At 38.7% G+C, this 27876-nt stretch overlaps 1 protein-coding gene across 2 annotated transcripts in view; it reads left to right on the forward strand.

Annotated features, from left to right (window-relative positions):
• Nucleotides 1-16482: 16482 nt before the first annotated feature.
• The window catches only part of ANLN (anillin, actin binding protein), a 70635-nt gene continuing 59241 nt past the window's right edge, over nt 16483-27876 (forward strand). For both annotated transcript variants that reach the window (XM_049894166.1, XM_049894167.1), the window contains exon 1: nt 16483-16877. In XM_049894166.1, the coding sequence (XP_049750123.1) occupies nt 16860-16877 (18 nt within the window). In that variant the 5' untranslated portion in view covers nt 16483-16859. The remainder of the gene's footprint in view (nt 16878-27876) is intronic.

A 27876-nucleotide genomic window follows, 5' to 3' on the forward strand; every position in this document is an offset into this window, starting at 1 on the left:
TAGTCTTTGGAAACAATACAGTATATTCCCAAGGCACTGTTTGTTTACCCTCCCTCTGGAATCCGAAACATTTTCGTTTATTGGTTAAATTAGAGAATTAAAAAAAGTCTGTATGGTGTTAAGAAACATATCAAAGAGATTATAACAAATCAACTAATTTCAATAACATGTACATAACATTCTCCGGTGGTTCTCATTCCTTCATCATAATAAATGTGTAAAAGAAGTGGCCCTTCAGCCGGAAAACCTGAGGTAGAGAACGTGAGCTTAATCCTTCTTGAGAATGCCTTATGGTTAGACCTTGGCCTTTTTTCTTTCTGTAAAAATATGAATAATTTATGTCATTGTATTGTTTTGTGAATAAAACAAGTAAACGTGTGAACGTATTTTGAAAAATTAACTGTAAACATATAGCATTTGGAGTGTCCTTATTGGAGTCAATGCTGTCAAAATGTTGTGATTTTCAGCCCTCCGGCGACCTTATCTGCAAAATAGATGATTACCATTTCCTTTGTTGAAAAGGAAGGATCTTAGAAGTCACAATGACTCGTTTACTAGGGCCACTTTTAACTTTAAAAATGTGATAGCTGGTGCTTTGTAGCCACGCCCAGGTATTAGCCTGAGCCCCACTCTGCCCTTTTCTGAGGCCACCATGTGCAGTAGCTCAACTCTAGTTCTTTCTGCTTCAGACTCGGCATTCTTAAATTAATACAATAAGTTGCAGACCTTATTTAAATAATTAGGGAAAATGCTTTTGATAACTTTCAGCAGAATATTGACATCATTGAGGCCAAATTCTGCAGAAAGGAACCAGTAGCTGCATCTGAAGTAACTACTAATAACCATGTGATTGTAGTGTATATTTACTTTCTTAACATAATTGTTTTGTTTTTTTCTTTTCTTTTAAAGACAGCCTGTTCCAGGAGAAAAACATAGTTGCTCTCTATTTAGCTCTCCTGGATATAGCTCAAGGGAACTTTTATACCATTATTGTATCTTTTATGATCAAAATAAATAAACTGAAATGTCAAGAGTAGGAACATGCTACAATTTGAAGCAGGCAGATCTAGTTTAAATTACTAGGTGACCTTTATACCGCAGTCATATAGCCTTTTGGCTTCTCATACTCTCTGTCTCTAAAATAGGGATAATAGTTATTCATTTATTCATTCATGCAGGAAATATTTACAGCCACAAATAAGACAAAAGGCCCTGAGCTTCTATAGCTTACACTTTAGTAGGGAAAACTAGATAATGAACAGAAATGTGTATCTAACATAATTTCCGATAGTGGTAAATGCAATGAAGAAAACAAATCAGAGTAATGGAACGGGAAGTGATTAGGGGGCCAGAAAGGAGGGGTATGGCCACCTGATCAGGGAAATCCTCTTTGAGGAAGAAACACATGTGAGCTTAGACTCAATAAGGAGCCAGCCATGGGTAGATCTAGGGCAATGGAAAATCCTTGAGGCAGGGAGAAATTTGGCCTTTTATGTGTGTGTGTGTGTATGACCAATAAAAAGTTATGTGTGGCTGGAGCCTAGTGGAAAAAAAAAAGGGAGAGTATTGCGATATTAGGTTGGAGAGGCAGACAAGGTCCAAATCACATAAGGTACTGCACCAAAAACCAAACCCATTGCCATCGAGTTGATTCTGACTCATAGAGACCCCATAAGACTGAGTAGAACCGCCCCAAAGGGTTTCCAAGGAGCAGGTGATGGGTTTGAACTGCTGACCTTTTGGTTAGCAGCTGAGCTCTTAACCACTGCACTACCAGGGCTCCTTAGGGTATTACCGACAATGATTAAAAATTTGCATTTTATTCTAATAGCAATGGGAAGAAATAAGCAGGCCCTAAGCAAGGAAATGATACTGTATAACTTACGTTTTAAAAAGATTCCTCTGTATAATTACTAAAACTAGTAAGAGTTCAGTAGGCTTGCAACAATCAATTATGCTCCCGTACATCAGCAATAGAGAGTTTAAAAATATGGTTAAAAAAATACCATTTACAAAAGCAAAAACAAAAAATAGGAATAAGTTTAACCAAAGAGTTTAAAGATCTTTAGGGAAGAGCATTATAAACATTATCGGAAGGCATTAAAGAAGGCCTAAATTAATGACGATACACCATGGTCATGACTAGAAAGGCTTCGTTTCACAAAGATATCAATTTTCTCCAAATGATGTGATAAATTCAGTGCAGCTCCAATTAAATGTCTCAGATGTCTTTATTTTTCCTTTGTGGAACTTGACAATTTGACCCTAAAAGAACAAGCGGCAAAATTAGCCAAGTCGATTCTGAAAAGGTATAGAAATTTGCCCTACGAGATATTAAGACTTATAATTAAGACACTGTGATATTGGGAGAGGAATAGACACATAGACCGACTGAACAGAACAAGGAGTTCCCAAACATGTACACGAGAAGTTGATATGTTGCAAAAGTGGCAAAACAGGTCAGTGGGGGGAGAGAACATAAAATTTAATAACTGCTGCTAAGCCATCTGGTTATTCATATGAAAAACAGTCCAAATGGTTTGAAGACAAGACCATGAAAAACCATACTTTAAAACATTCAGAAGAAAATACATGAGAACAGCTTTATAACCTTAGGGTAGGGAAGGATATGACATACACATATCTCGATGAAGAAACATATACATATACAGTGAAACCTGTGACAGCTGGAACTCAACACAACTGCACTGGTTTTCCAGGTCTTACAAGTTTTCTGCCTTTGACAGGGTGCAGTCTTACGCTTTTCTATCACTCTCTACTAGTGGAAAATACAAGGGTGAGTCAAAAACTATTCCTGTTAGGGTTCCCGTTCATACATACAAGGATTTATTGCAAACGAAATGTGTTTAAACATGTCTTTGCCATCAGTGGATGGCTGCAGACAAGTTCTCTCAGCAATACACTTGTCTTAGTCCTGTTAGGTTGCCTTCAAAGAAAAGGATACTTTTTGTGCCACAGAAAAAAACAATTTTGAGGTCAGGGCTAATATCAATTTTTTTTTAAACAAAACTCAAGTAGACAGCTTCCCAAATCATTGAAGATCTGCAACAAGTTTATGAGAATACCACCCCACATAAAACAACGGTTTTCAGATGGATCAAGCCCTTTAAGAAAGGTTGGGAAGACCTCAAAGATGAACCAAGAAGAGGAAGACCACTCATAAGGTTATGGTGACTGTTTTTTGGGATTCTCAAGGGGGTAATCTTGACAGATTTTCTCGAAGGACACAGGACGATCACGGGGGCTTATTATGAAGAAATTTTAAGAAAACTGAAAGCTGTATTGGTGAGAAAAAGTCCAGGAAAGTTGCACCAAGGAATTTTTTTCCATCATGACAACACACCTGCCTATTCTTCAAGGGTAGCAAGGGCGGTCCTATGAGAATTTCGTTGGGAAACCTTACCCTATCCACCCTACAGCCCTGATCTTGCCCCTTCAGCCTTCTTATTCCCCAAACTCAAAGAACATTTAAAAGGAACATGATTTAAGTCCCTGGAGAACGTTGAACTGCAATTTTGGCACGGTGTAAATCAAAGAGCGCAGAATTCTTCAGGGAAGGGTTAGTGAGATGGAAACACCAGCTTCAGAAGTGTATAGATTCAGATGGAAGATATGTTGAGAAACAATAGCTTCACATTTTGGTATTTTTGTTTAATAAAGGTTTCTATGATTTTGTGGCCATACTTCTTGACTTACCCTCATATTTCAATTTTCCTTCTCTGACAGGTTTCTGCCTTATATGATTCCAGATTTCGCAGGTCTTACTATATATTTTACTGTATTTAATCATATGAACATTAAAAACTTCTGCACATCCAAGACATAGTAAAGAACAGAGAAGCCACAAACTAGGAAAAGATATTTTTATAACCTAAAAACCAACAAAGGTTTATTTTCCTTGAAAATAGTAAACAAATAAACAAAGCCTATGAATCAATAAGACAAATAACCACACTGAAAAATAAGCAAAGGATATAAAGTTGAAAAGTAGAGTTGACAGGCATTGAACACATGAAATAATGTTCTACCTCACTAGTAGTAAGAGAAATGTAAATTAAAATGAGATGCCTTTGTATACAAACAAGGGTGGCAAAATCGTAAGCATCCAAGTGTTGAGGAGGATATAACACACAGCAGGCATGCTCATGTCCTGCTGACTAGAGTACAATTTTTTTTTTTTTTAATTGTGCTTTAAGTGAAAGTTTACAGTTCAAGTTAGTTTCTCATACAAAAATTTATACACGTGACCCTAGTTGCTCTGCCTATAATGTGACAGCACACTCCTCCTTTCCACCCCAGATTTACCGTGTCCATTCAACCAGCTCCTGTCCCTTTCTGCCTTCTCACCTCGCATCTTGACAGGAGCTGACCATTTAGTCTCATGTATTTTTTTTTATCTACTTGAGCTAAGAAGTACACTCCTCACCAGTATCATTTCATGTCTTATTCCAGTCTAATCTTTATCTGAAGAGTTGGCTTCAGGAATGGTTTTAGTTTTGGGCTAACAGAGTTCGGGTGCCATGTCTTCTGGGGTCCCTCCAGTCTCCGTCACATCATTAAGTCTGGTCTTTTTACTAGAATTTGAGTTTCGCACCCCTTTTTTTCTCCTGCCCCGTCAGGGACACTCTGTTGTGTCCCCTGTTGGGGCTGTCATTGGTGGTAGCCAGGCACCACCTAGTTCTTCTGGTCTCAGGCTGATGGAGTTTCAGGTTTATGTGGCCCTTTCTGTCTCTTGGGCTCCTGTTTTCCTGTGTCTTTGGTATTCTTCATTCTCCTTTGCTTCAGGTGGGTTGGGACCAATTTATGAATCTTAGATGGCTGCCTGCTAACTTTTAAGGCCCCAGAGGCCACTCACCATAGTGGGGTGTGGAACATTTTCTCAAAAACGTTGTTATGCCAATTGACCTAGACGTCCCTGAAACCATGGTCCCCATACTCCTGCCTCTGCTACTCTATCCCTCCAAGTGTTTGTTTGTATTCAGGAAACTTCTTAGCTTTTGGTTTAGTCCAGTTGTGCTGACTTCCCCTGTATTGTGTGTTGTCCTTCCCTTCACTTAAGATAATTCTTGTCTACTATGTAGTGACTACCAGGAGGGGTATTCACTACCAGTTTTAGTGAAAACCCCTCTTGCTCCTTACCCACCCTTGTAACCATCAAAGAATGTTTTCTTCTGTGTTTAAACCTTTTCTTGAGTTCTTGTAATAGCGGTCTCATACAATATTTGTCCTTTTGCAACTGACTAATTTCACTCAGCATAATGCCTTCCAGATTCATACTGTTGTGAGATGCTTCGCAGATCCATCGTTGTTCTTTATCGTTGTGGAGTATTCCATTGTGTGAATATACCATAATTTATCCATTCATCTGTTGATGGGCACCAAGGTTGTGACTTTTTTCTATTGTGAACAGTGCTGCAATGAACATGGGTGTGCATATATCTACTCTTGTGTGGGCTTTTATTTCTCTAGGATATATTCCAAGGAGTGGGATTGCTGGATCATACGGCACTGCTATTTCTAGCTTTTTAAGGAAGCACCAAATCAATTTCCAAAGTGGTTGTACCCTTTTACATTCCCACCAGCAGTGCATAAATGTTTCAATTTCTCCACAACCTCTTCAACATTTACTATTTTGTATTTTTTTGATTAATGCTAGCCTTGTTGGGGTGAGATGGTATCTCATTGTAGTTTCAATTTGCATTTCTCCAATGGCTAATGATCCTAAGCATTTTCTGCTAGCCACCTGAATGTCTCCTTTGCTGAAGTTCCTTTTCATATCCTTTGCCCATTTTATAATTCGGTTATTTGTCCTTTTGTTGTTGAGGTTTTGTAGTATCTTATAGATTTCAGAGATTAGACCCTGATCAGATTTGTCGTAGCCAAAAATTTTTTCCCAGTCTGTAGGTTGTCTTTTTATTCTTTTGGTGAAGTCTTTGGATGAGTGTAAGTGTTTGATTTTTAGGAGCTCCCAAGTATCTATTTTCTCTTCTGGTGTTTATGCATTGTTAGTAATGTTTTATATATTGTTTATGCCATGTATTAGAGCTCTTAGCATTGTCCCTATTTTTTCTTATATGATCTTTATCGTTTTAGGTTTTGTATTTAGGTCTTTGATCCATTTTGAATTAGTTTTTCTGCATGGTGTGAGGTATGTGTCTTGTTTCACATTTTTGCAGATGGATATCCAGTTATGCCAGCACCATTTGTTAAAGACACTGTCTTTTCCCCAATTAACAGACTTTGGGCCTTTGTCAAATATCAGCTGCTCATAGGTAGATGAATTTACGTCTGGATTCTCAGTTCTGTTCCATTTGTCTGTATACCAGTACCAGGCTGTTTTGACTACCATGGTGGTATGATAGGTTCTACACTCAGGTAGTGTGAGGCCTCCCCCTTTATTCTTCTTCTTCAGTGATGCATTACTTATCTGGGGCCTCTTCCTTTTCTATATGAAGTTGGTGATTTGTTTCTCCATCTCCTTAAAAAATGCCATTGAAATTTGGATCCGGATTGCATTGTATCTGTAGATCACTTTGGGTAGAATAGACATTTTCACAGTATTGAGTATTCCTTTCCATGAGCAAGGTATGTTTTTCCACTTATGTAGGTCTCTTTTGGTTTCTTATAACAGTATCTTGTAGTTTTCTTTCTATAGGTCTTTTACCTCTCTGGTTAGATTTATTCCTAAGTATTTTATTATCTTGAAGGCTATTGTAAATGGTATTGATTTGGTGATTTCCTCTTCAATGTTTTCTTTGTTGGTGTAGAGGAACCCAACTGATTTTTGTATGTTTATCTTGTATCCTTATACTTTATTGAAATCTTCTATTAGTTCCAGTAGTTTTCTTGTGGATTCTTCGGGGTTTTCTGTGTATAAGATCTTAACATCTGCAAACAGAGACACTTTTACTTCTTTCTTACCAATTTGGATGCCCTTTCTTCTTCTGGCCTGGTCTGGCTAGCATCTACAGCACAATGTTGAATAAGAGTGTTGATAAAGGGCATCCTTGTCTGGTTCCTGTTCTCAAGAGGGATGTTTTCAGACTCTCTCCATTTAGGATGATGTTGGCTGTTGGCTTTGTATAAATGCCCTTTATTATGTTGAGAGATTTTCCTTCTATTCCTATTTTGTCAAGAGTTTTTTTTATCACGAATGGGTGTTGGACTTTGTCAAATGCCTTTTCTGCATCAATTAATATGATAATGTGGTTCTCGTTTTTGTTTTATTTATGTGATGGATTACATTGATTGTTTTTCTAATGTTGAATCATTCCTGCATACCTGGTATGAATCCCGCTTGGTCATGGTGAATTATTTTTTTTGATATGTTGTTAAATTCTATTGGCTAGAATCTTGTTAAGGATTTTTGCGTCTATGTCCCTGAGGGATGTTGGTCTGTAATTTTCTTTTTTTGTGGTGTCTTTACCTGGTTTTTGTATCAGGGTTATGCTAGCTTCATAGAATGAGTTTGGGAGTATTCCATCCATATCTATGCTCCGAAATACCTTTAGTAGTAGTGGTAGCAACTCTTCTCTGAAAGTTTGGTAGAATTCTCCAGTGAAGCTGTGAGGGCCAGGGCCTTTTTTTGTTGGGAGTTTTTTAATTACCTTTTCAATCTCTTCTTTTGTTATAGGTTTATTTAGTTGTTCTACCTCTGTTTGTTTTAGTTTTGGTAGATAGTGTGTTTCTAGAAATTTGTCCATTTCCTCTAGGTTTTCAAATTTGTTAGAGTACAATTTTTCATAGTATTGTGTTATGATTCTTTTAATTTCAGTTGGGTGTCTCATGGTATCACCCATTTCATTTCTTATTTGGGTTATTTGCTTCCTCTCCTGTTTTTCTTTTTGTCAGTTTGGTCAACGGTTTATCGATTTTGTTGATCTTTTCAAAGAGCCAGCTTTTGGTCTTTTTAAGTCTTTCAGTTGTTTTTCTATTCTCTATTTCATTTAATTCCACTCTAATTTTTATTATTTTCTTTCTTCTGGTGCCTGAGGCCTTCTTTTGTTACTCTCTTTCTATTTGTCTGAGTTGTAGGGGTAATGTTTTGATTTTGGCCCTTTCTTTTTTTATGTGTGCATTTATTGCTATAAATTGACCTCTGAGCACTGCTTTTCCTGTGGCTCAAAGGTTCTGGTGGGATGTGTTTTCATTCTCATTTGATTCTGTGAATTTCTTTATTCCCTCCTTAATTTCTTCTATAACCCAGTATTTTTTCCATGTGTTTGATTTTTTTTTTTTCCTTTCTTTTTCTGTTACTGATTTCTACTTTTATGGCTTTATGGTCAGAGACGATGCTTTGTAATATTTCACTGTTTTGGATTCTGTTAAGACTTGCTTTATGGCTAATATGTGGTCTATTCTGGAGAATGTTCCAAGTGCCTTGGAAAAGAAAGAATACTTGGCTGCCATTGGATGGAGTGTTTTGTATATGTCTGTGAGGTCAAGTTGGTTGATTTAGATCTTCCGTGTCTTTATTGAGCTTCTTTCTGAATGTTCTGTCCTTCACCAAAAGTGGGCATTGAAGTTTCCTACTGTTGTTGGGAAGCTGTCTATTTCTCTTTCCCATGATGTTAGAATTTGCTTTATGTATTTTGGAGCCCTGTCTTTGGGTGAGTAAATGTTTATTATGGTTATGTCCTCCTGGTGTATTGACCCTTTAATCATTATACAGTGTTCTTCCTTATCTTTTGTGGTGGATTTTATTTTAAAGTCTATTTTGTCAGAGATTAATATTGCCACTCCTGCTCATTTTTGATTGTTGTTTGCTTGATTTTTTTTATCCTTTGAGTTTTAGTTTCTTTGTGTTATTAAGTCTAAGGTGTGTCTCTTGTAGGCAGCTTATAGACAGATCTTTTTTTTTTTTTTAAATCTATTCTGCCACTCTGTGTCTCTTTATTAGTGCATTTAGTCTATTTACATTCAGTGTAATTATGGATAGGTATGAGTTTATGAGTTTAGTGCTGTCATTTTGATGTCTTTTTTGGGTGTTGTTGACAACCTAACTCCTTTGACTTCCTATTGAGTTGTCCAGTTCTGAATTTTATTGTTAATCTGTTGGATTTCCGTTTGCTATCTATGGATTCTTACAGCCTGTTAAATTTATCATTATGCTCTAATATAACCTTCTTAAGTTTCTCTGCTGCTTTGTCTGTGTTTTCCTTGGCTAGTTCTGCATTTGCCCTGGTCTCCTTCCTGTTCTTTTGAAGAGCTCTATATATTAATCTTTTGAATTCTACCTCTGGTAATTCCAAGAAGTTCTCTTCCTTTGGAAGATTTTTTTGAAGATTTCTTGATTCTTTGTTTTGGTCACTTGCTGAAGCCATCATTGTCTGCCTGTGTATGTGATTTGATATTGACTGTTGACTTTGAGCCATCAATAAGTTATTATATTTATTTTATGTTTGCTGTGTGTCCTAGCTTCTTGTTTTGTTTTGATATGACCAAATAGGCTGCTTGAGTGAGCTAGTTTGATTATTGGTGCCTTTGAAGCTCTCACATGCTGTCACCAGGTGACAGAGCTGTTACTAGGTATGTGAGCCCAAGAGTCCATTTACTTTTCTTGTATGAATTCAGTACAGGTGTCCATGTAGTCAGTAACCAACTGTGTGGTGCAGGCTCTCACCTACAGTCCTAAATATGCAGGGGTGATTGGAGTAGGCACAGGTATCTGGCTGCAGTAGGGGTTCTCGTGCTCAGCAAAGCAGGGGGCTGATGGGTGCCCCTGAGCATCTGGAAAGGAAGCATGTCCTGGTTCACTAGAGTGCATAGGTGGGTGGGTTTCAGTAAAAATAAAATTTATACAAATCACTATATTATTGTTTTTGGAGGTATATATGCAAAACATATTGCATGTATTGTGTAGTTATATATTATATAGTTACATAGATATATTCTGACTCATAGTGACCCTATAGGACACAGTAGAACTACCCCATAGGGTTTCTAAGGAGCGGCTGGTGGATTTGAGCTGCTGACATTTTGGTTAGCAATCGATCTCTTAACCACCGCACCACCAGGGTTCCGCCTATATAAATAGATGTAGTAAAAGTACACAAACATCTGGGACTAATAAACATCAAAATCAGGATAGTGTTACCCTTGGGGAGCAGGAAGATGAATGAGATCAAGGAAGGACACACAGGAGACTTCAATTATATGTGCAATGTTTTATTTATTTATTTATTTTAAATAGGTAGTAGCACATAGTTATCTGATTTACTATTCTCTATATTTTTTAAAACCCAGAAATATTTCATAAAACTTTTGTTTTTTTTTTTAAAGATTATTGTGGCTTCTAATCCAGAGTATGAAGTACCAGGGGCTAAAAATGGAAGGAAGAAGACATGTTAGGAGGCAATTGCAGTGCTCTAGGAGAATGGTCATCGTTTATGTTGGTGAAAAGTATTCACAAAGAAGAAGTCACTTGTCTTCCAAAATCCTATCATGCAATATCTGGCATTGTTTCTATCACCAAGGCTATATTTTCCAACTACCACCCTTCTTCTTTACTTTCAACTTTTGCATTCCAATCACCAGTAATTATCAATGCACCCTGATTGCATGTTCGATCAATTTCACACTGCCAAAGTTGGTAAAAATCTTCAATTTCTTCATCTTTGGCTTTAGTGGTTGGTGTGTAAATTTGAATAATAGCTGTATTAGCTGGTCTTCCTTGTAAAAACCAAAAACCCATTGCTGCCAAGTTCATTCTGACTCAAAGTGACCCTATAGGACAGAGTAGAACTGCCCCATAGGGTTTCCAAGGAGCACCTGGTGGATTTGAACTGCTGACCTTTTGGTTAGCAGCTGAACTCTTAACCACTACACCACCTAGGTTTGTGTCTTCCTTGTTAAAAAAAAAAAAAAAAAACCCATTGCCGTTGAGTCAATTCTGACTCATAGTGACCCTATAGGACAGAGTAGAACTGCCCCATAGGGCTTCTAGGGAGCACCTGGTGGATTCAAACTGCCAACTTTTTGGTTAACAGCCATAGCTCTTAACCACGATGCTACTAGGGTCTTCTTTTTAGGTGTATGGATATTATCCTGTCACTGACAGCGTTATACTTCACAATAGATCTTGAAACGTTCTTTTCGACGATGAATGCAAAGCCATTCCACTCCAAGTTATCATTTCCAGCATAGTAAACCATATGATTGTCTGATTCAAAATGGCCAATACCGGTCCATTTCAACTCACTAATGCCTAGGATATCGATGTTTATGTGTTCCATTTCATTTTGGACAGTTTCTAATTTTCCTAGATTCATACTTTGTACATTTCACATTCCAATTATTAATGGATGTTTACAGCTGCTTCTACTCATTTTGAGTTGTGCCACATGAGCAAATGAAGGTCGCAAAAGCTTGACTCCATCCACGTCATTAAGGTCTACTGTCTTTGAGGAGGCAGCTCTTCCCTAGTTACGTAGTTTGAGTGCCTTCCAACCTGAGGGACTCAACTTTCAGGACTATGTAAGACAATGTTCCACTGCTATTCATAAAGTTTTTACTGGCTAATTCTTTTCAGAAGTAAACCACTGGGTCCTTCTTCCTTATCTTAGTCTGGAAGCTTGGCTGAAAATACCTTTTTTCACCAACATAACATACACACGTGTACCTCGCCAGAGTGGATACACAAGTATCAAATTGACTACATCTGTGGAAAGAGACGATGGAAAAGCTCAGTATCATCAATCAGAATAAGGCCGGGGCTGACTGCAGAACAGATCATGAGTTGCTCATATGCAAGTTCAAGTTGAAACTGAAGAAAATTAGAACAAGTCTATGAGAGCCAAAGTACAACCTTGAGTATATCCCACCTGAATTTAAAGGCCATTTCAAGAATAGATTTCATGTGTTGAACACTAATGACAGAAGACCAGATGAGTCATGGAATGACATCAAGGACATCATACGTGAAGAAAGCAAGAGGTCATTAAGAAGACAGGAAAGAAAGAAAAGACCAAAATGGATGTCAGAAGAGGCTCTGAAACTTCCTCTTGAATACTGAGTAGCTAAAGTAAAAGAAGAAATGATGAAGTAAAAGAGCTGTACAGAAGATTTCAAAGGGTAGCTCGAGAAGACAAAGTATTATAATGACATATGAAATGATCTGGAAACAGAAAACTAAAAGGGAAGAACACACTCAACATTTCTCAAGCTGAAAGAACTGAAGAAAAAATTCAAGCCTCAAGTTGCAATACTGAAGGATTCTATGAGGAAAATATTCAAGGACACAGGAGGCATCAAAAGAAGATGGAAGGAAAACAGAGTCACTATACAAAAAAAAAAAAAAAATTGGTCAACATTCAACCATTTCAGGAGGTAGCATATGATCAAGAACCGATGGTGCTGAAGGAAGAAGTCCAAGCTGCACTGAAGGCATTCGTAAAAAACAAGGCTCCAGGAATTGATGGAAAATCAACTGAGATGTTTCAACAAACAGATGCCGTGTTGGAGGTGCTCACTTACCTATGCCAAGAAATCTGGTCAACTGACGGGAAGAGATCCATATTTATGCCTGTTCCCAAGAAAGCTGTTCCCACCAAATCTGGAAATTATCAAATAATATCAATATCGCATGCAAGTAAAATTTTGAAGATCATTCAAAAGTGGCTGCAGCAGTACATTGACAGGGAACTGCCAGAAATTCAAGCTGGATTCCGAAGAGGACATGGAACCAGGGATATCATTGCTGATGTCAGGTGGATCCTGGCTGAAAGCAGAGAATACCAGGAAGATGCTTTCCTGCATTTTATTGACTATGCAAAAGTATTCAACTGTGTGAATCATAACAAATTATGGGTAACATTGCGAAGAATAGGAATTCCAGAATACTTAACTGTGCTCATGAGGAACCTTTACATAGAGACCAAGAGGCTGTGGTTCGAGTGGAACAAGTGGATACTGTGTGGTTTAAAGTCAGGAAAGGTGTGTGTCAGGGTTTATCCTTTCAGCATAACTATTCAATCTGTATACTGATTAAATAATCCGAGAAGCTGGACTATATGAAGAAGAATGGGGCATCAGGATTGGAGGAAGACTTATTAACAACTTGTAATATGCAGATAACAGAACCTTGCTTGCTGAAAGTGAAGAGGACTTGAAGCACTGACAGATGAAGATCAAAGACCACAGCCTTCAGTATGAATTACATCTCAACATAAAGAAAAGAAAAATCCTCACAGCTGGACCAATAAGTAACATCATCATAAATGGAGAAAACATTGAAGTTATCAAGGATTTCATTTTACTCGGATCCATAATCAACACCCATGAAGCAGCAGTCAGCAAATGAAAGGACCCATTGCATCAGGCAAATCTGCTACAAAAGACCTCTTTAAAAGTGTTCAAAAGCAAAAATGTCACTTTCAGGACTAAGGTGTGCCTGACCCAAGCCATGGTATTATATTCAATGGCTTTCTATTCATGTGAAAGCTGGACAATGAATGAGGAAGACTGAAGAAGAATTGATGTATTCGAATTATGGTGTTGGCAAAGAGTGTTGAATATACCATATACTGCCAGAAGAATGAACAACTCTGTCTCAGAAGAAATGCACTCAGAATGCTCTTTAGAAGTGAGGATGGCGAGACTTTATCTCACATACTTTGGACATGTTATTAAGAGGGACCAGTCCCTGGAGAAGGACGTCGTACTTGGTAAATAGAGGGTCAGTGAAAATGAGGAAGACCCGCAAAGAAATGGACTGATACAGTGGCTACAACGATGGGCTCAAACATAGAAATGATTGTGAGGATGGCACAGGACCAGGCAGTGTTTCATTCTGTTGTACGTAGGATTGCTATGAGTCAGAACTTATTCGAGGGCACCTAACAACAACAACAACCTTTACAGGAGCAGACTGGCATGTCTTTCCTTTCCCAGAGACTCTGGTGGATTTGAATTGCCAACTTTTCAGTTAGCAGCTGAGGGCTTAACCAGTGTCACCAGGGCTCATTTACATTAAGATTACAGCCAAGAATACCTGATGGAACAGTTCTACTCTATAACACCTGGGGTTGCTATTAGTTAAAATTGGCTTGATGGTAACAAGTTTTATTATTTTTTTTATTGTGATTTAGATTCTTTTTTAAACTGTTGTGGTGATCGTCATTATTATTGTATTATAACCAGGGTAAATACCATAGATATAGGGGGATTGTGAGGAAAGATGAACTAAATATTATGAGTGGCTATATTGCATTGTATGCTTTATTTATCTCTTTTAGTCTTGACTAGAACCCAGTGAGGTAGTTATCAGGAAACTAAGGCTTACAGAGGCAAAAGCCTGCAGGCACAACGGCTACATAATTTTCTAACGACTCATTTTCCATTGTTTAACACACACACACACACACACACACACTCTCACCCTTTTCCTATCTAGTACTTACAAAAAAATTCAAGCACCATATGTTCTGCTCTGTACATTCTCAACCACCACCACAACAAATACAATGAATTATTAAAAAAAAAAAATTCAAGCACCTTTGGTATATAAATTACACATTTCGAGTTAAATATTATCCTATACGTCATACACTTGTGAAGTCCTTTAATACTTATTACAAAATACTTCTGAAACTCTCAATTTTTCATTTCATCCTTACAACTCCAAAATGAGTAAACTAAAATCCAAAGAGTTTAAATCAAAGATTAACCCTGTGTCAATGAACTTCATGAAATCCTGTGTTAACTAGCTCATGATTAAATGGGCATTTTTATATGTAGAAGGTCTATTTCAATCTATTTGAATCCATGATTCCTCAAAAAGCTAAAAAACAGTGGGTTAAATGATGTGCCTAGTCTCCCCATCATCCTGGTGATGCCAGGACCCCAATCAAATTTTTCCTACACACAGAATTCTTTCCATTGCAACCTGTGATGGCTAATTTTCTGTCTTTATTTGGCTAGGCTATGTTATTGTTGTTGTGTTGTGCTGCCAAGTGAATTCCAACTCATAGCAACCATACAAAGACAGAGTAGAACTGCCCAACAGGGTTTTCTAGGCTGTAATCTTTAAGGGAGCAGATCATCAGGTCATTTCTCCCAGTGGAGCCACTGCTGGATTCCAAAAGAGGACCTTTCTGTTAGCAGCTGAGTGCTTAACCCTTGTGCCACCAGGGCTCCCTGGCTAGGCTATATTACCCAGTTATTCAGTTAAACACTAATCTAGGTGTTGCTGTGAAGGTATTTTGTAGATGTGGTATATCTCCAATAGATTGAGCTTAAGTAAATAGCTTGAGTTTATGTAAAGGAGATATTCTTCAATAATGTCTGTGGGCGCCATCCAATCAATTGAAAGTCTTTAAGAGAAAAATTGAGGTTTACCCCCCCAAAAAAGAAGAAATTCTGCCTCAAGACTACACATCAACTCCTTTCCAAGAGTCCAATCCTGTCAGCCTGGATTTGTTCTTTGAAATAAATCTATCTCGGTCCTGCTGGTTCTTTTTCTCTGGAGAACCCCGGCTGATACACAATCTGTTGTCAGGTGAAGTCGAGTTGGTTCTGACTCGTAGCAACCCCATGTACAACAGAACGAAACACAATCTGGACCATCGAAACTCAAATCAAAGATATTGTTGGTGACATACTTTTCGTAATTCTTGCTCTCCGCTGAGATGCAAAAGTTATTAAAAATACTGGAACATCTTGTTTTGGAGGAATAGCTTTTGGTTGTTTAGTTGTTAGATAGTCGTTCTGCAATCTACACGGCTGTTACTTTTCAGACGAACATATCGAACACTGCCGTTTTTACAAACCCTAGCACATATTTGCTAAACAAGAAATGAATCTGATCAGTAACTACGTAATCTGCTTTCACAATTCTCAGTAATGTATAAAGAATAATCTAAGCCATAACTTGATGTAGTGGTGGAAAGAGGAGCGAGTTGAGAAAGGGATTTTCATTTCTCCTGGATCAGTACTTAATCTTTCCGGGTCTCGCTTCTCTCAACTATAAAAGGAAGAATTAAACTAGATGGCATTTCAGAAGCCTTCCAGCCCTAACACTGTAAACGGTTGGGCAGAATTTAAAATGTGAAACCTGACAGGATTTTGTGTACAAACTCTTCACATACAGTCTGTTACTGTTAGCCTGATTTTTCCCGATAAGGCTTCCGGAGTCCAAGGTGGGCCACTGTTCATTAGTCCTAAGCATCCGAGGATCTATCAGATCTGCGTGTCAGGAAAGATGAACCTGCAGTTCCCCTTCTTATGAAGTTGGGGGGGGGGGTGGGTGTTGGGCAGAGGGCGAGCAACGGAAGGCCAAAGGCACTTCAAACACTGGGGCTCTCAATCCCATATTTAGGAATGCGGGAAGGCGGGAACGCCCAAACACTGATGCTTAGAAGCGACGGGTTTAAACACTGTTGCGCGTGTGAGCACTGGGGGTGGGGCTTCGGGCCCGGAGCCCGCAGCGCCGCGTCGGAGGCGCGGGACCAGCGGCTGACGTGCCGGGAGGGCCCTGCCTCGCACCACACCACGCCGCCCGGGTTTGGCCGTGACTGAGGGGAGGCAGGACCACCCCTGGGAACCTCCCGGCTGTAGCGAGACCACGTGACCCAGCGCCGGGGCGGGGAGAGGTGCGCCCCACCCGGCCCTGCCCGGCGCGCATGCGCAGGGCTCCGGGCGCTGAAATTCAAATTTGAACGGCTGCGGGAGGCCGAGTCTGACACTGGAGGCCGAGGAGAAAAGAGGTTGGGAGAGTCCCTCCGCCCTGGACTCCTTGTTTTCTCCGGGAGATACGCTGAGCCGAGAGTCACTTCTTTTCTTTTCCTGAATTTGAACCACCTTCTCCATTGTCCTGTAGTCGATACGCGGCGCCTGGGGCGATGGACCCGTTTACGGAGGTGAGAAGACTTGCCAGCACACCCTACCAGGACCCCTCTCTGCGCCCACCTTCCCTTTCCTCCTCCTGTCAATTTCTGGGACCACCGGTGGACCGCGCGTGCGCGCGCGTGCGCAGTGTGCGTTTGTGGGGGGGTCGGCGTTTGCGGGTCAGGTGCCTTTGGACTGCGTGGCCCTGGTGAGGGTGGGAAAACCGCAAGGGGCTGGGGTGTTGTGTGCGACTTGGTGTTGCTTCTGTAGTGTCGTTGAAGCTCTGGGAGGATAATTTTAAGTCTGTCCTAAAAGGCGATAGTGAAAAAACTCCTGTCATCCCAGTTATTATAATGCCCCTCTGGAGTCCTGTCCCGTGAGGCTTGTGGCCTGACAGAACACGTCCTAGTGGAAGTAAAAGTGGAATGACTTGTAGGGTGGAGTCGGATGCCAGAATGACTCAGGGCAGTGTGTTCAACTGCCGCCTGGAAATTGAATGGGATGTGATTTGCAATTTTATGCGTCCCGCAGAGGAGCTAGGCATTTTTAAGAATGCCGTTAACAAAATGACGGCAAAACGTTGAAATAAGTGAGTGATTGAAACCATTGCATCCGTTGCCCTAAAGTCAGTAGTACTATTTGCCGTATCGTGACTATCGAAGAAGTTTCATACCCAGAATTGACTGAATTGAAATGAAGCAGTACAAACCAAAAGTGCCCACAATTTAGAAAACCAGAGTAGAAAATAAACCTTTTCTTGTGTTTATGGAGCATATTATTACATCAACACTGAACTCTTTTTTTTTTTTTTTGATCGAATTACACGGCCATTGTATGATTATTTCCCTAGCTTTAGCTTTTTGTTGAGACTATACATTGGCTTATCTAGGAGTTTCGGGTTGGGAGTTGTCAACTTCCTTTTATTCCAGAACAGTTCCTCTTTCTTTAGGTTGTTAATGCAAGTTCCAAAATGTTATTTTTTGACTTGTTTCAAAGTGGGCCCTAAAAGTGTCTCTACACTAGATTAACAAACTTAATTGGTTTGGAGAGTAGTAATAATTTTCTTTTTGGAGGGATGTAGTTACAATTCTTAAGTTAAGTCTAAGATATTAAAGGTTTCAACAGTTAGAATTTGCTTATATTCAAAGAGAACAGTATACTTTTATTTTTCTGTTTCAAATTCTCCATCATTGTAGGGAGAAACATGAATTTACTCAAAGATTCTAACCGAAAAATCCAGAATTTGTTTTTGTATTAGCTTTAAAGAGTAGGGCTGATCATGCACCATATCTTTCACTTGTATTGAAGTTAACAAGGATATCATATTTTATGGTACTAACTCAGAATAGAATACCTTAAAACATTAGTCTTTTGTTTTCTGAATAATCTTTTTATTCTCCCAAGTGACTGACTGGAACAAAGTATTTTGAAAGTTGGTTGAAAATTGTACTTCATTTCCCTGAAAAATGCCATTCTGAAGCTAATACAAATATCGGTTGAAAGAATCTTTTCCTGTTTAGATCATTTTAGAGTGTGCTCAGGAATATGTATAGATTAATATGTATGGTTTATGTAATGAAAAGTTAGATCAGTTGCAGTTAGAATGAATAGCTTTGACATCTTTCCCTTAATTGGAAATGACTGAGCTATTTGAATTGGTTCCACCTAAAAAAAAAAAAAAAAAAATTTTTTTTTTTTTTTTTTTTTTATTAGGTTCTTAGAGCCATTGTGGCACAGTGGTTAACAGCTTGGCTGCTAACCAAAAAGTCGCAGTTCAAATTCATCAGCTGCTCCTTGGAAACCCTATGGTGCAATTAATTCTGTTCTGTCCTACAGGGTCTCTATGAGTCAGAATCAACTCAAGACAGTGGGTTTGGTTTTGGTTGTAGATTCTTAACTATAGCATTCATAACATTTTTTGCACAGTGAAATGAACTTCTGGTTCATTCCTTTTGTTGCTTGATATTCTACTTTTTTATTTCCATTGTCTAAAAGTTTGGGTGGCTTTTTTCTGCTTACGAATTTTTACATCACGATCTTAGTGGCAAAACTCTGTTTGGTGTAATATTTTCAAACTTCACCTAGCTACTAGGCTAAATGTCAAGTAGGAATTAAAAAAATTTTTTTTCTCTCTGAGGAGGTCAGTGTAAAATGACTTTCTCAGCCAGTTCTTTATCAGAACCATAGAACACAGAAAATGACTTGAGAGACTTTTCTCCGTTCTCTCAAGGGTGATTCATAACCAGTGCCAGCCTACAAGCATAGGAGAGAATTCATTATATCAATGCCAGGGTATTAGGGCTTAATTCTCTTGATAACACTGGTTGAGAAATGCTGCAACCATCCTGAACTTCTCTCTTTTCCTCAAACGAGACTGTTCTGCGTTGGTTCTCTTCCCTGATGTCGTCGTGCTCTGGCACTCTGCCTGCCTCTTCTGCCTGGCAAACTTTTATTTAACCTCCAGGTTGCAGTTTCTCCCTTTGGAGAAGCCTTCCTTGAGTTGAGAGATAGTCGTAAACCCCCGCTGTGTACAAGCGGAGCCCTGGTGGTCCAGTGGTTAAGAGCTCAGTTGTTAACCAGGAGATGGGCAGTTCAAATCCACCAGCTGCTCCTTGGAAACCCTATGGGGCAGTTCTACTCTGTCCCATAGGGTCGCTATGAGTTGGAATAGGCTTCATGGCAGCGAGTTTGTGTAAGTGTTTGTGACAGTTGTTACTGTTGTTGCTAGGTGGATTTAAAACCATAAATTTACCACTCAGCATTGCTTTTAGCCTCCTCGTTTGAAGATCTGCTCATGGATGATGTCATCCCAGCCCAAGAATGGAATAGCACAGGGAAACCCCGGGCTAGGTGTGCCAAGTCAGAACTTTCTATATAAAAACCTGTTGGCTGTCAAGTCGATTCTGACTCGTAGTGACCCTACAGGACAGAGTAGAACTGCCCCATAGGGCTTCCAAGGAGCGGCTGGTGGATTCGAACTGCTGACCTTTTGGTTAGCAGCCACAGCTCGCCATAGCTCTTAAACGCTGTGCCACCAGAGTCCCACTTTCTATATAAAAAACCCGCTGCTATCAAGTCTATATAGTAGCCTTAAAAGAGAAAAAGCTACAGTTAAAATACTTCGTAAAGTATCTTTTATTGTGAGATAGCTCTAATCCTGTACATGCAGGCTGAGTATAAATAAATGAACAAGCATGCTGCTGCTATTTTGAGTGGATTTTCTCATATTTTCCAGAATTAATTGAAAGAGAGTTGCTATAGCTGGCATATTAAAAATAGCGAAAATTAATTTATCCTGAATATACTGTATTTGGAAACGCCGGTGGCGTAGTGGTTAAGTGCTATGGCTGCTAACCAAGAGGTCAGCAGTTCGAATCCACCAGGCGCTCCTTGGAAACTCTATCGGGCAGTTCTACTCTGTCCTATAGGGTCGCTATGAGTCGGAATCGACTCAATGGCAGTGGGTTTTTTGGGCGTTTATACTGTATTTGGAGCCATGGTGGGAATATGTTTAAGAGGTATGGCTGCTAACCAAAAGGTCGTCAGTTCAAATCCGCCAGCCACTCCTTGGAAACCCTATGGGACAGTTCTACTCTGTCCTATAGGGTTGCAGTGAGTTGGAATTGACTTGACATCAACAGGTTTTTTTTTTTTTTTGGTCGCTACTGTATTCGACTTGATGGCACTGGGTTTACTGGGTCTGGGTACTGTGTTTAAGAAGGCAGGGGCATTAGTAATATACCTAGAAACATTTGTCAGAAATGATTTGTGGGGTGGCAGATATTGTTTAGGAATTATAAGCTTCAGTTATTGCAGATTCATTCAGGTGGAACTTCTCATTCCCCAGTTATGTTAGTTATTGCAGTGTTTTATTTTTATGCCTCTACTATTTGAAGAAGTGTGGTATTTGAAGAACTGTGACTTGTATTCAAAAGCACTCTTACATTTCCTGATAATAAGGAAGGGCTACTTACATTTATTGAGCTGTTGAGTGTGTACTTTAGATAACATCTTTTCTTTCAAATTAGTAACCTTGTGATGCTTATTAATTACCTTTATTTTACAGATTGGGGAACATTTTTTGCTTATCTACTATAATTTTTTTAAAACTGAGAATTTTTTGAATCTTATATAAATAATAGCACACTTATGTATGTTTGAATGGCAAAGCCACATTCCTTTGTTGTGACCCATTGCTCATAGTAACTGAAGATAAACCGACTCAAAAGTCTTCTGACTAGAATGGAATGTGGGCCTGTCCTTGAATGCATATAATTGGCTAATTTGTATCTGAGAGTGTTATATTTTATAGGGGGGAAGTTATCAGACATGAATATGTATAGCCAATATGATTACTTTTGACTTTGTGTTAAAAACTCTGTTAAAAAAAAAAAAAGCAGGCTTTTATTCAGAGGATGAACACCTTGTGTTTTGGCAGACATTTGGTCCATAAACTGCTCTTTCAGCGGCACAGTGTTTAAGTTTAATGTCCCCTCTCTTAATGACCTTTATTTAGGAATCATTTCAAGAAGAGTAGAGTTGTGCCTTGTTTGAAATTTCGATTATGCTTCTTTTGCATACTCAGGTATTTTTTTCAAAAAGCTGCCATTCTATTTTAATTGAGGAATTAAAAAGCAGGTCAAACAGAGTGTGATTCCTTAGTCTGTGAAAACCAAACCAAACCCATTGCTGTCCAGTTGATTGCAACTCATAGTGACCCTGTAGGAGAGACTAGTAGAACTGCCCCCTCTGGTTTTCAAGGCTGTAATCTTTAGGGAAGCAGACTGCCACATCTTTCTCCAGCAGAGCGGCTGGTGGGTTCAAACTGCTGACCCCTCTGTTAGCAGCTGAGCACTTAACCACTGCGCCACCAGGGCTCCTCCCTTAGCCTGAGGTAACTGCCTGATCTGTGTTTGCAGGGGAGTGTATAAACTCTGGCCAATCAGCTATATCCCTCCCTCAGTTGTTTGAGTTATCACACAGATTCAAATAGGAACAGCAGTTGACTTGGGTATAAAAAGAGGAATATTCATGATTTTAGGGAAAGGCTAAGATTTCAACTTAAAAGAATTTTATTTTTGATATGTAATTAAATCAAACATAAGATGGTTAATTTTTATTTTTCTCTTAGGAAATGTCTTATGTTTTCGAAAGACTAATGTATCAGTTATTTATTACTGTTCACAACCATCCCAAATCTTAGGGACTGTATTAGTTTCTTTTTGTGTGTGTGTGTGTGTGATTTTTTTTTTAATTGTGGTGAAAATATATGTGGCAAAACATAAACCAATTGAACAATTTCTACATGTATAATTCAGTGACATTGCTTATATTCTTAAAATTATGCAACCAGTCTATCTTTTTCCAAATTGTTCCACCACAGTTAACATAAACTCAGCCAAAAGTGCTCCCTCTACCCCCCTCATAACCACTACAATCTTTGGTTTCTATATATTGACTTATTTCATATAAGTGAGATCATATACTATTTGTCCTTTTGTGACTGACTTATTTCCCTCAGTGTTATTTCTCCAGGTTCACCCACGTTGTGGCATACATCATGACTTCATTTCTCTTTATGGCTGACTAATAGTCCATTGTATGAACATACTACATTTTGTTTATTCATTCATCTTTTCACGGACATTTCTGTTATTTCTACCTTTTGGCTATTGTGAAAAGTGCTGCGATGAGTACTGGTGTCCGGCTTTCTCTTTGCATTCCTGTCTTCATTTCTTCTGGGTATATATCTAGGAGTAGAATTGCTGGGTCATGTAATAGCTCTATATTCAACTTAAAAAAAAAATTATGTTTTATGTGAAAATATGCACAGCAAATTAGATTCCCATTCAGGAATTCACATACATACTGTTCTGTGACACTGGTTACAATCCTCATAATGTGTCAGCACTCTCACCATTTCTGCCCCTCCTACCCTGTTTCTGTTCATCCAGTTTCTGTCCCTCCTAGCCTTCTCATCTTTGCTTTTGTGTAAACGTTAGCCATTTGGTCTCTATAGCTGATTGTTTAAAGGAGCACATTCTTCACAGGTGCTATTGGTTAAATTATAGGCCAATCTATTATTTGGCTGCAAGGTGATATCTGGGAGTGGCCTCAGTTTCAGGTTAAAAGGGTATCTTAGGGCAATAGGGCAATAGTCTGCGGGTTCTTCTAGTCTCTATCAGTTCACTAACTGTGGTCTTTTTTTATGAGTTTGAATTTTGTTCTACATTTTTCTCCCATTCTAACCAGGACCATCTATTGTGTCCCTGCTCATGATGGTTGGTAATGGTAGCTGGGCACCATCTGGTTCTTATGGTCCCAGGCTAGAAGAGACTGTGGTTTGCGGGCCATTAGTCCACAGGACTAATTTCTTCTTTGAGTCTTTGGTTTCCTTCATTCTCCTTTGCTCTAGACGGGAAGAGATCAATAGTTGTATCTTAGCTGGCTGTTTGCAAGTTTTTTTTTTTTTTCTTAGCATACTTTTAAAATTTAACACTTTATTTTTAGGGCAGTTTTAGGTTTACAGAAAAATTAGAGCTCCCACATAACTATCAGCATCTTGTATGTGTGATACACTTGTTACAATTGATGAACCCATTGATACATTAACTGAAGTCCATAGTTGACATTGGGGCTCACTCTTGGTGTTATACAGTTCTGTGTTTTGATAAATGCATGCAATATGTCCACTATTAAAGTATCATACATAAGATTTCACTGCCCCAAATATCCTCTGTGCCCCACCTATTCACCCTTTCCTTACGCCTGGCAACCTTTGAAGTTTTCACTGTCTTTGTAGTTTTGCCTTTTCCAGGATGTTGGAATCACACAGCATGTAACCTTTGGGGGCTGGCTTCTTTCACTCAGCAATATACATTTAAGGGTCTTCCATGTCTTTTCCTAGCTTGAGAGCTCATTTATTTTTATTGCTGAGTAAGGCCGTTTGCAAGTTTTTAAAACTCCAGACACTACTCACCAAACTAGGATATAGAACATTATCTTTATGAACTATGTCAGTTGACCTAGTTGTCCCACAGACTATGGTCCTGAGCCTTCAAACACAGCAAATCAATTCCATGAGGTGTTTGGGTACGTCTAGGAAGTATGCATAACTGTGTCCCCTATGTGCTTTGTTGTGTATATGAGTATATATGCAGCATACAAATGTGTGTATACATATGCCCACAGATATACCTGTATATGCACTCACATGTACTCCCATGTGCCTTTCTACATCCATATAGCATACATATCTACCTTTGTAACAACTCACAATTTTTTTTTGCTTGTTATTACTGTTGCAAAATTCTATATGCCATGGCATTTACTGTAGTTGTCCTTTATTCTTGTATACCTCTCTGTCTTTATTTACCTTGGTCAAGTTGTGCTGACTTCCCTCACATTGTGTATTGCCTTTCCCTTCACTGAATTAACTAGGCAGTGTTTACTATCTAGTAAATGATTCCCCCTTCCTCCCCCTCCCATCCCTGGTAATCGTCAAAGAATGCTACTTTCTGTGTGTATACCTGTTCTTGACTTTTCATAACAAAGTGGTATCATACCATATTTTTCCTTTTGTGTTTGACTTATTTCACTCAGCATGATGTCCTCCAGATTCATCTATGTTATGTTTTGTGGGCTCATCATTATTTTTATTCTTCTGTAGTATTCTATTGTATGTGTGTACCACAGTTTGTTTATCCATTAATCTGTTGGTGGCACTTAGGTTATGTCCATCTTTTTTGCTATTATGAATAATGCTGCAACAGATGTGGGTGTGCATACATTTGTTTGTGTCACTGCTCTCATATCTCTAGAATATATACCTAGGAGTGGGATTGTTGGATCATAATGTAGTTCTATTTCCAGCTTTTTGAGGAAGTGTCATACTGTTTTCCATAGTGCTCGTACCATTTTACAGTCCCACCGGCAGTGTATAAGAGTTCCAGTTGTCCCACAACCTTACTAGCATTTGTTGTTTTCTGTTTTTTTGACCAGTGCCATTTTTGCAGGGGTGAGATGGTATCTGTCTTAGTCATCTTAACGCTGCTATAACAGAAATACCACAAGTGGATGGCTTTAACAAACAAATTTATTCTCTCACAGTTTAGGAGGCTAGAAGTCTGAATTCAGGGCACCAGTTCTAGGGGGAGGGTTTCTCTCCCTTATCGGCTCTAGAAGGACCTTGTCATCAATCTTCCCTGGTCTATAAGCTTCTTAGCGCAGGGACCCTGGGTTCAAAGGATGTGCTCTGCTCCTGGCACTTCTTTCTTGGTGGTGTGACGTCCCTATCTCTTTGCTCCCTTCTCTCTCCTTTTATTGCTTGTAAGATAAAAGGGGATCCATGCCACACCCCAAGGAAGCTCCCCTTATATCAGTTCAGAGCTGTGACCTGAGTACGGATGTTGCAGCCTACTCTAATTCTCTTTAACATAACATAACCTCATTAACCACAGGCAGAGATTAGGATTTACAACACATAGGAAAATTACATTAGATCACAAAATGGAGGACAGCCTCACAATACTAGGAATTATGGCCTAGCCAAATTGACAAATATTTTGGGGGGACACAGTTCAATCCATGATAGTATCTCATTCTAATTGGAGCCCTGGTGGGCTCAGTGGTTAAGAGCTATGGCGAGTTATGGCTGCTAACCAAAAGGCTAGCAGTTTGAATCCACCAGCTGTTCCTTGGAAACTCTATGGGACAGTTATACTCTGTCCTGTAGGGTTGCTATGAGTCAGAATCGACTCAGTGGCAATGGGCTTGGTTTTTTGGAATGGCTGATGATAGCGAGCATCTCTTCCTGTGTTTGTTAGCTGCCCGAATGTCCTGTTTGGTAAAGTGTCTATTCGTGTCTTTTACCCACTTTTTGGTTGGATTGTTTGTCTTTTTGTTGTTAAAGCGTTGAAGTTTTCTGTATATTTTAGAGATTAGACCCTTGTCAAATATGTTGTTACTGAAAATTTTTTCCAGTCCGTCAGTTCTCTTTTTACTTCTTGGTAAAGTCTTTTCATGAGCGTAAGTATTTAGTTTCTAGGACGTATCAGCTGTCTAGTTTATCTTCTGTTGTTCGTGCATTTTTAGTTGTGTTTGATAGTGTATTTATGCCAAAAATTAGGACCCCTAGCTTTGTCCTTATGTTATCGTCCAGGAACTTTATAGTTTTAGGTTTGACATTTAGGTCTTTGATTCATTTTGAGTTAATTTTTGTGTATGTATGAGATATGGTTGCTGTTTCATTTTTCTGCAAATGGATCTCCAGTTTTGCCAGCACCATTAGTTAAAGAGACTGTCTCTTCCCCATTAAAGGGACTTTGACCCTTTGTCAAAGATCAGCTGTCCATAGCTGGATGGGTTTATTCCTGGGTTCTCAGTGCTGTTCTATTGATCTATGTGTCTGTTATTATAATAGTACAGGCTGTTTTGATTACTGTGGCTGTAAAGTAAGTTCCGAGATCAGGAGGTGTGAGGCCTCCCACTTTGTTCTTCTTCAATATTGCTTAGCTATTACGGGCCTCTTTCTTTTCTATATAAAGCTGGACATTAGTTTTTCCATATCATAAAAGAGTATTGTTGGGATTTGGATCAGGATTGCATTATATCTATAGATTGCTTTAGGTAATATTGACATTTTACAATGTTATTTCTTTCAAACCATGAGCATAAAATATTTTTCCATTTATATAGCTCTCTTTTGGTTTTTTTGCAGTGGAGTTTTGTAATTTTCCTTGTGTAAGTCTTTTATGTCCCTAAAAAAAAAAAAAAAAAAATCCCTAGTTAGGTTTATTTGTAGGTATTTTATCCTACTGGGGGCTATTTTAAATGGTATTGTTTTCTTGATTTCCTTTTCATAGTTCTCCTTGTTAGTGTAGAGAGAACCAACTGATTTTTGTATATTGATCTTGTACCCTGCCACTTTGCTGAACCCTTCTATTAGTTCCAGTAACTTTCTTGTGGAATCTCTGGGATTTTCTCTATGCAAGATCATATCATCTGCAAATAGGGGTAGTTTTACTTCTTCCTTACCAATTTTCTTGTCTTATTGTTCTTGCTGGGACTTCCAGTACAATATTGAATAAGGGTGGTGATAATAGCCATCCTGGTCTTGTTCCCATTCCCAAGGAGAATACTTTAGATTTCCCTCCATTGAGAATAATATTGGCTCTTGGTTTTGCATATATGCCCTGAATTATGTTGAAGAATTTTCCTTCTATTCCTATTTTTCTGAGAGTTTCTATCAGGAAAAGGTATTGAACTTATCAAATGCCATTTCTGTATCAATTGAGATGATCAAGTGATTCTTTTCCTTTGTTTTATTTATGTGGTGAATTACATGGATTGATTTCCTAATGCTGAACCATCCTTGCATTCTTCGTATGAATCCCATCTGATCATGATAACTTATTTTGATATTTTGATGCGCTGTTGTATTCTGTTGCCTAGAATGTTGTTGAGAATTTTTGCATCTGTATTCATGATGAATATTGGTCTGTAATTTTCTTATTTTGTGATATCTTTGCCTGGCTTAGGGATCAGGGTTATGCTGGCTTTTAGAATGAATTAAGGAATATTCCTTCTTTTCTGTGTACTGGAGTAGTTTGGGTAGAATTGATGTCAACTCTTCTCTGAATATTTGGTAGAATTCTCCAGTGAAGCTTTCTGGGCTAGGTTTTTTTTTGTTGGGAGTTTTTTTTTTTTAATTTTTAAAATTTCTAATGACTTCTTCAATTTCTTCTTTTGTTATGGCTCTATTTAGATTTAGTGTCTCTGTGTGTGTTAGTTTAGGTAAGTAGTGTGTTTCTAGACATTTGCCCATTTCTTCTAGGTTTTTAGATTTGTTGGAGTACAATTTTCATAATATTCTGTTATGATCCTCTTTATCTTGGTGTATTGGTTTCTTATTGCTGCTATAATAAACTGTCACAAACTTAGTGGCTTAAAACAAAACAAATTTATTTGTGTTTTGTAAGTCAGATGTCTGAAATGGGTTTCACTGGGCTAAAACCAAGGTGACGGTAGAGA

This window comes from Elephas maximus, chromosome 8, assembly GCF_024166365.1.
Source record: "Elephas maximus indicus isolate mEleMax1 chromosome 8, mEleMax1 primary haplotype, whole genome shotgun sequence".
Lineage (NCBI taxonomy): Eukaryota > Metazoa > Chordata > Mammalia > Proboscidea > Elephantidae > Elephas > Elephas maximus.